The sequence below is a fragment of the Rissa tridactyla genome, chromosome 21 (genome assembly GCF_028500815.1).
Source record: "Rissa tridactyla isolate bRisTri1 chromosome 21, bRisTri1.patW.cur.20221130, whole genome shotgun sequence".
Taxonomy (NCBI): Eukaryota; Metazoa; Chordata; class Aves; order Charadriiformes; family Laridae; genus Rissa; species Rissa tridactyla.
In genome coordinates, this window is record NC_071486.1 from 6,140,655 (window position 1) to 6,149,754 (window position 9,100).

The 9,100-nt window shown below is 50.7% G+C and overlaps 1 protein-coding gene and 1 long non-coding RNA gene across 4 annotated transcripts in view; one reads left to right on the plus strand and one right to left on the minus strand.

The window, feature by feature from the left end:
• Positions 1–7,418, minus strand: part of LAMB3 (laminin subunit beta 3) — a 29,007-nt gene extending 21,589 nt beyond the window's left edge. Inside the window, exons 1-3 of one of the 2 annotated variants that reach the window (XM_054181555.1) lie at positions 6,491–7,418; positions 4,372–5,362; positions 3,745–3,899 (exon numbers count right to left, since the gene is read on the minus strand). In XM_054181555.1, coding sequence (XP_054037530.1) covers positions 3,745–3,899; positions 4,372–4,420 — 204 coding nt within the window. In that variant the 5' untranslated portion in view covers positions 4,421–5,362; positions 6,491–7,418. Of the gene's footprint in view, positions 1–3,744; positions 3,900–4,371; positions 6,216–6,490 lie in introns of those variants that run through there. The other variant, XM_054181554.1, reaches the window with a different exon arrangement.
• LOC128900431 (uncharacterized) lies at positions 1,439–2,983 on the plus strand. 2 transcript variants are annotated; one of them, XR_008463286.1, is made up of 3 exons: positions 1,439–1,573; positions 2,229–2,534; positions 2,643–2,983. It is a non-coding gene; the product is annotated as an uncharacterized LOC128900431 (long non-coding RNA). The 2 variants fall into 2 exon arrangements; XR_008463285.1 differs by having other exon boundaries at positions 2,229–2,983.
• Positions 7,419–9,100: the final 1,682 nt, after the last annotated feature.

Sequence of the window (9,100 nt, forward strand, 5' to 3'; positions counted from 1 at the left end):
CAGCCAGAAGCATTAGTCTTGCACATATTCCCTTTCACAGACATTGGCCTGTATTTTTGGAAGCAGCCAAAGACGACTCAGTGCTGAGACACCACAGGGAGAGATGCTACAGACCAAGCCTTGCCAGGCAGCTGCGACCATCCATCAGCAGGAGCAGGAATCCTCTGCCAGGCCAGGAGCTCTCCTGCTCCACGGCTCACACTCCCCCCCCCACTAACTCATTTAGGGATTAGGCTTCTCCGGTACCCCTTGTCTTGATTCCTACCTGGATGACCCCATGTCACCACAAGGGGTAATGAGCACAAACTTGAGCATAGGAAGTTCCACATGAACATGAGGAGGAACTTCTTTACTTTGAGGGTGGCAGAGCCCTGGCACAGGCTGCCCAGAGAGGTGGGGGAGTCTCCGTCTCTGGAGACACTCAAAACCCGCCTGGATGCATTCCTGTGCGATTTGCTCTAAGGTGACCCTGCTCTGGCCGGGGGTTGGACGGGACGATCTCCAGAGGGCCCTTCCAACCCTATGGTTCTATGATTCTATGATAAAGGTGACTTCCCACCCTTCTTTCCTCATATCCACCAAGTACCCATGAAAGGCAGGTGAGAGAAGGCAGAAAATCTTGGTCCTTGACCTTATGCAAACAACATTTTAACATGCAAAGTCTCCTAGGGTCGGGGCGTGAGGACCCACATAGTCACCACACACACAGACTGCTCCGCTGTAGGACGCAGGAATCAAGAGCAGCAACACGAGCACAAGGACACCCAGCTTCGCTCCTCTCTTGCCTGTTCTGTGGCAAAAGCTTTTACAGCAATGTGCAGGGTGCTTTGGGTACTCTTCAAAATTAATAAAACATCCAGAAAAGTCTGTAGCTATTTTCTAGTTCTGAATATGTCTAAGCTGAAAGCATTGCACAAGCCCAGAGGAAAGAAATGCTCTCCCTCCAGAGAAGCGCTAATCCTGCTGGATGCGAACACGCCACGGCAGGGGTACCAGCAGCAAAGCAAAGAGCCGAAGGCATGCACAGCCCTCGTGCTGTCACTCGGGAGGGCCAGGCCAGGGACTGGGAACCTGCTAATCCGCGTGAAAGCCACACCGTGCCTTCCCTTGGCTAAAGCTAGGCAGTGTGAGCTGCTCCATATTCCTACCAAAGCGCTACATTTAGCATTTAAATAAAGAGATGAGTTAACTTGAATCACACCTCGGTCAATGAGAGTCTTTCCACACACATCAGCGCCTTTATGACTTCAAATCCAGGCTCACTTATTTTTCTATTTTATTTTCAGTTTCCCTCTTGCTTTTCCTTTCCCTGCTGACTCCAACAGCCATTTCCCAAGCGCTAAGTGGTTTCCAAGCCAGACCATTGGTCTGCCTGGTTTCCACCCCCCATCACTTTTCTAATCATCGCCGCAGTCCCCTGCGCTATAAATGGCAATGCTGAGTGTCCCTCTTGGATTTCACTAGACTGAGCCTACAGCCAAGGAATGGAGCAATCAGCTGTGCAAAGTATAAAGGTTAGAGGGATTTGGAGCCGGAGCAGACAATGGAGCAGAGGCTGAAATCCATGCCCACGGTGAGTGACCCACCAGAATTGCAAAAGAGGACCCTGGGGCCAGCATGGGCTGGTGGCGGGGCCAGACAGCCTGTGCCCGCCAGCTGCCAGCAAGAGCAACCCCTCATCCCATGCCCTCTGCTGAGATTGCAAAACCGACTCCAAATTTGTACCCATTTGGCAACAAAACAAGAGCAAGACTTGTAACACAAAAAAAAGGTCCTAAGAGTCAATAAATTATATGTGCTTACTTTTTATGGGAAGGGAATAGGAAAATTGAGTTCAGGGGATTAATTTTTGCTTAAATTAGGGAAGTAGAAAAAGGGAGGAAAAAATTAGGAAATGCTCAACGCATAGGGATTTCTCCTGCAAAGACAGGAGCTGGTATACTCAACAGCCCCATCAGCCATTACAGCCTCAGAACAGAAATAAGGGTCTTTGAGGAATTTGCTAGCAGGAACAATGCACCTCTCATTTCAGTAAAGGAAACGATCACAAATACGCCCCAAAGCTAGAGTTGGAGAATCCAACTTAACTATCAGTGTTAATTGTTCCATACCCATTTTAACCCTGGTACTTGTAAGGCAAGGTATAAGGAACATGAGAACTGAATAGTTTAGGGACTTGAAAGACTAGAAGAGACTGCTGCAATCTTGCTCTCTGCCTTCCTCCGCAGCGCCGCCACAAGACCTCGGCTCACTAATTCTGGACCGAACGGATCATTTCTGCTCAGGTACATCACAGCCATCAGAGAGACGCCCGGTCTCCACTTCAAAGATTACAAATGATGCAGATGATCACAACTGAAGGCCCTTCAGAGTGAACTCTCAAGGACAGGCAAAGAGAATAACTCGCCCACTCCAGCTGGTATTAGGACAACCAGCTCAATCAAAGTTTTGCAGACACTCGTTTCCTAGAGCACAAGCCCCCTCTTCAAGGAAAAGTCACTGTCAAAGGTCAATGTTAAGTGAAGATTTCAGAGGTACGTTTATGTACGGTTTTCCTCAAGTATAAAAGAAATTGGGAAGAAAAACAAAATTAAGTCAGAGCAGAAATAACTGTTTGCTTTTTTCCTGTCCATGGGCCACAGCACCTGTGAGATGCAGCAAGGCTTTGCCGGGGAGGTGAGCAAACAGCTCCCAGAGAAGTGAGTGGGAGCCTGAACGGAGGAAATGCCTGACCGCAAGTGTCAGCCTGGCAAACGCCCTGGCAAAGGACAGAGGCTGCAGCCAGCCCAGATCCAGGAGGATGTGATCCTCATATGCCCATCCAGGCCAGGGAGCTGCCCCAGTTCCACACCAACCAGCAGCTCCCAGCCATCCCTGAGCCCACAGAGGGGCGAAAATCTCTCCAGCCCAGCGAGAACACCGGCCCTGTAACCCACGCACTTACTGCCACATCTTGGCCTTCAACTTGAAGGGGAATTAAGAGCAGAACGCTGACTCACTCGAGCTGGATTTCACTGCAGAAAACACCACCTCACTGGAGGTCTGCCATTTCCTTTCCCCTCCAGCATCTCTTCCAAGCCCCTTTTTGCCTGTCCTGCATTGAACCCACTCTCTTTCAAGCTCCTCCACAGCAGTTACTGGGTTAACATTGCCAGAGCGACAGAGAAAGGCTTTAGGAAGTGCTCACATCAGGGACATCACCCCTGTAGCTTTCTGCTCTGTGCTGAGGCAGACTTATCCTTAAACTCTTACTCTGGTTTGGTGGCAGCTTTGGAGCCTGGGAATACACAGCTGGCTGAAACGTTATCCTCCCAGGCATGATCTGCCTCCGCACAACCAGTGTAATTGAAAACAGTTGTTTGGCTCAGAAGCTTTTCCAAGTCTTTGTGAAAGACCTGAAATGTTCCCATTTTTGACAAGTGAAATATGAGTTTAGTTTATAACTAAAAAGTCGGGGGATAGGAAGACTTGGGATATTTTGGACGCAAAAGCTTCCGTTTTGCCTCCAGTGCTTCACACCAGAGCTTTGCTGCCTTTCCCTGCCGCTGCGTTCGTGCTCAGCTCTTCTTCTTGACCATGGGGCTTGAGAGGACACCACAGATGGTGCAATGACTCAGCATGGTTGGAAGGGGCATAAATACCTGAAATAGGTTAAACACATCCCTGCACAAGGGTAGGAAGAATAGGATGGGTTAAGGCATTAGCATCCCTACGTGAGGTTTAGCAGCGCGGAGGTGAACCTACCTCTCCGTGGGGTGTGCAGTACATCTCGGGCTTGGTGAGGCCGCAGGTAGAGGATGCTCTCAGGTGGTGGGCTCGTCCCAGCAGCAGGTCTCCGGCAGCGGGGTAGCAGGCTCCCTCAGAGCAGGTTTGCTGTGCACCCACCATCCACGGGGCAGCTGGAACAGCAGGAAAACAGGACTCAGGGTTGTGTCATGGTGGCACACAGACATCAGCCAACGTGACTTCTGTTTTCTACAATAGACCAACTACTGGCCTACACAATGCATATGCCACAAGGATCAAGGTATTTTCCCCCTGAATTACCTTTATTTTTATTAAGTGCTTTGTACTAACAGATATTTCCGAAACTCTTCTTTGCCACATCCCCAGTGTTTGGGCTGCAGGGATGCTCAGTTCCCTGCCCATCATACTGAACAGCCCCGTTAGCTGCCCCCTGTTTGCCCACACAGCCAGCCCTACAGCCGGCTGCTCAGGACAGACACCAGCCTTTTGCCACACACCAGCACCGTTATCAAATACCAGTCTCCCGGCTGCTGCCACAACACCGCTACTAACACGGAGCTTACGTTAGCAACTTTTCTAGTTAGTCAGCTTGCCCTTTTAGAAACACTGTATGGAGAGCCTTACCCAGGAGGACAAATAATGCCCATGGCCAAAGCTGGCAGCGAGACTCCATACCACCAAGGACACACCTAGGGAAGAATTTGCAGCATGAGCTAAAATGAGCAGAAAATTCCAGTCTAAACCTCAGTCCAGGTCCTTCACATTCTTTCTCAGTTTACAGGGAGATAATTCTAATTGATCTACAACAGAATAACACAAGTGAAAAATCAAGAATAACTCAGAGGAAAATCAGATGCTCAGATTGTATTTGTTTTCAATGTACAAAGAATCCCAGCTTCTCATGAAGTATGCACAAGATTCTCCTAAAGTGTATATGAGATTGCCCTCTTCCCCAACACTATCTTTGGATCGTTGTGTAATTGCTGAGGTGAACCACAGGTACCAGCATGGCACCTTGCTCTCAGCAGAGCTGTAACCTCTAACTGCCCGGCTCCCCGGGCGCACTGAGAAGCCACAGCCCCAGCAGCACGATCTGTGGCGGGCAGGGAGCCAGCGCCGATGCCAGGTCGCAATGCACGGCCAGGAACGATGCCCTAAGGAGCGTGTACACCCACACCCCCCGTACACCCCCCCAGTCACCTCTTCCCCCCCACGCAGCACTTTTTGTTCTCCAGTCCCACCCTTTGCCCTGTGTTTCCAGAACCGACTCCAGATCAAAACTCGTCACCACACGCGATGGCCCAAAGTCTTGTTCTATGAAAAGAAGAAACCCACAAAAAATCGCTGTAAAATACATGTCTCCTGCAGGGTCTCTGCGGGAAAGCCCTGCAGGACAGCCCAGGGGAGGCAGAGCTGACAGAAACCTCACCTGCCCTCTTCCCTGCGTGGGTGGGAGCACCGTCCCCGGTCCCCGTGGCGTCCCTGGCTTGCAGCGACGGCTTTCTCCCTCCGTACCACCCAGCAGTCAATCTGCGACTGCAGGAGCCCTCTGCGCACCAGCTCTCTCCTCTCCCGGCTTTTAACAGGCATCTGCCTCACCTGGGAGAGAAGGTGCCTGTGGGTGCAGTAACGATAAAGGGAGTGATTCAGGGATCTTCAGACATACACACCCAGTTACCGTATAACTCATGACAGCTCCTAGACAGGGCATACGGCCGCAAACATAAATCACTTCGGACGAGGATGACGGCAGCGTGAACCAGCTGCTCTGCAGGTAACCAGCAAGCAAAAGCCCATCTGCAGGTAACCCCACCCAGGGCTCGCGTGGCCACTGCCAGGACATCACTGAGCCAGACGGAAACCAGCTCCCTCCAGAGCCGCTGCACGGCTGGGCAATGGACCAGTATTTAGCCACCCTCTCAGACAGGTTTTGCATATCCTGCTTGGCACCACAATGACAAGGCAGCCGCTATCAGCACCTCAACTTGACCATTTAAAGCCTAATTGAGGATATCCACGTGAGTTATAATGACACTGCGTATTCACATATCAGGCTTCAGCCCCAAGGCGACCTCGAGCGCAGTGACTGGGCTTTACAGGCAGACTCGGTTGCACAGCCCCGCTCCTGGCTGCAGCACTGGAATTCCTCAAGACACAAAATTACCTAAAATGAGCTTGAGGATTATCTACAAAATGCAATCTTGTGAATTCACCAGCTGTGAAAACAGTCAAAAAGTCAAATTTTTTAGAAATATAATTCTTGTTTGGGTACCTAGCTGCATGCCCAGCTGATGAGGAGCCCTTCTCCCCTACTTCGGACCTAATTCAGAGCTCTCCTGCACATGACACGTTTCAGTGGCCACTGTTCCTTTACATGAGTATTAATGGAAACAGTACCATAAGTTTATTTTTTTTGCTGTGCCAGCAAAGTAACAAATTTTTAACAAATCTGTTTAAAGTGCCAATTGTTGGGTGAATGTAGCTGTGAGTGAAGCTCAGCAGGCTGCAGCCCCCCCCCCCCCCCCACACACACACACAGGGCTCCCAGGCATGGCTCATGTGCTGCGTTTCAGCTAAAACATGGGTTTTCATCCTCAGAAAAACTCGCATCAGACCTTTTCCATTTACTTTACTGAAATGACCCCAAAAACACATCCTCCCCCATACTGGCCAGGGGCTCAGCCGACCACGTCAGACGACTCCGGATCTCTGCTCCCGTGGCTTTGCTGTGTGCGCTACCTACCTCCCCGTCCCCACGCTGAGCGACACGGGCGCGTGCAAGCTGAGGATCAGGAGCTCAGAGAAAGAGTATACACAGGGCTGGGGGAAAAAAAATATTGTCCCTAAGGCTACAGTATGTGAAAGATTGGCTCGGCTTCCACCTGCGCCGAGGCGTGCCCGCAGCGCTGGGTGTGCCTGCCCCTACCCTGTTACTGCTCAGCAATGCAGTAACACCACATTCCTCCTCCTGCAACGAAGATGCCTCCTCCCCATCTCAGCTGGCAGCAAAAAGGAAGAGGGAAGAAACACTGGAACGTTTTACAGAGAAAGTGAGAGATGAGACATGCCACGAGCTGCTGACACCATTCCTGCAGGCTGGCCGCGAGCAGAGCCCTGCGCGGGCAAATCCATCACCAGTGGAACCTCGTGCGGTGCAGTGCTAACACCTACCTGTCCCAGTTTCTGCTGGGAGAGAGTTAATTCCAGTAGCTGCTGTGTTCCAGATTTAGTATGATAATAGCGCTGATAACACGTATCACTTTAGTGGTTGCTAAGTGATGTTTACATTAGTCAAGGACTTTCTCAGCTTCCCACAGAAGCTGAGCAGGAGCAGAGACAGGACAAGCTGGCCAAAGGAATATTCCCTACCATAGACATCATGCTCAGTACATAAATGGGGGCTGGCCACGGGGGCAGGAACCCACGATCACTGCTTGGGACAGGCTGGCCAACCGATCACCAGGTGGTGAGAGCAACTTGTATTGTATCACTTTATTTTGTATATTTTTTTACCATCATTATTATTTTCCTCTTCCATTACTGTTCTATTAAACTGTCTTTATCTCAGCCCACGAGTTTTAGGTTTTTTCCCCGCTCCTTTTCTCCCTCTTCTCCCTCCCCTTCAGGGGATGAGGCGGGGAGCGAGCGAGCGGCTGCGTAGTCCTAGTTGCTGCCTGGGGTTAAACCCTGAGACTACCCCAGGCTCTGCCAGAAATCACATCAAACTCTCTCTGCTGGAGTGACCATGCTGGAGAAGTCAAAGGAGAGGAAGGTCTGGGTTTCTGCAAAACTGCCGGTGATGCTGGACGTGGCACTCTTGCAAGCCTCAGCTAAACGTCCACTTGCTGGGTGCCTGGTGTAAAGCCATACCCCACAGCACTGGTAGTCAAACTGGGAGGCTGAAGCTGCTCTTGGAAAGACTGTAAATGCCACCTATCGATCCTGCCAGAGCCAGCAATGCTGAACATTAATACACTCTGAAATGCTGATACTCCACCCCAAATTACTGTAAAGCATGAGACACTGCAATTCTGCCACACAAATAAGGGTAGGATCGGAAAATCCTACCTCAACCACAACCTGTTTGAAAGAATTATCCAAAATATTGATCCATTCTTTCCTCCTCCAGCCTGCTCCCAGTGACTTGCCAAAGCAAGGTAAAACCATCATCTGGAATTTCAGGCTCTGCAAGTCCAAACAACAAAAGCAAGGAATAGTCTCATTTACAGCACATCTACTGCAAATCAATAAAAGCACAAAAGAAAAGAAGCAGCTATGATCAGCTGGGTGCTCAGAGACAGTGTGGCTGGGCGCAGGGGACCCCAGACACAGCCCGTGCCCCTGACGGGACTCAGGAGGCTCAAACGCTGCTCCAGGCTGTACACTGCCCACTTTACCATGCACAGATGACAGTGTCGTCCTCAGTACCAGGGAGTGAAGATGCGTTACAGACTGAGACACATCGAGACAGCAGGGCCAGCTACATACAGAGGAGACATAATGGTAAAAATGCACTACCAAAACCAAAAAAAAATGTTGGAGCAATACTCTGTGATCAGCGGGAGGGAGAAGAAAGATGCTCTCAGGACTTCCAATGCCTTTCCAGTTTAGCCTACAGCTGCACCACTCTCCGATGAGCTGTGTCAGAGCCCACAGGCCTCAGAGGGCTGGGTAAGACATTCCCTAGAAAACAAATAAAACTAGTTCCTGCAGGAAATTGTGCTCTGAGTCATGGGACATGCCCTGCCCTAACATGGCGTTAGGCGACACTGCTGGAAGCATCTTCTCCAGGATGAGATGTGTGATCAGATCCTGAGGAGCTCCCGCTCCCCACCGCATAGTCACAGAGCTGCCGCCTCCTCGCACCCGGTGACGTTCATGTGGTCAGGATAATTTGAGCTCCTGCTCTGTGGTGCGTGTCTGTGATCCGCTAAGCAGCTTCTCTATCCTATCCCAGCGGTGCTCATCACAGGCAGAAAAGCTCCACATCTTGCGATCCTGCACTGGTGGCAATGGGCTGGCATCAGAAGATCTTAGTGCCAGCGGTGAGCTGACATCCCTTCTGCACTGGTAGCAACCAAAAAAGATGCTGCTGGGATCGTTTTAAGTTTCAGGTGGAAAGAGGTCACAGAGATGCACTGAGAACAGAAATGCATCACAGCCAGCTGTTTAAAAGCTAATCTCCCCCTAAAAATGAGGGAGGGTGCAGCACAGCCCTGCCAGCTGGGGACACGTGTGTCACTCAGTGTCACAAGCTCACATTCTGCAATGGCTAATACCTGCCAAGCCTCTGCTTTTATAATTAGGGTCCTCAGCTGGCCGGGCAGCCAGAGCCCCGCTGCCACGTGTGGTC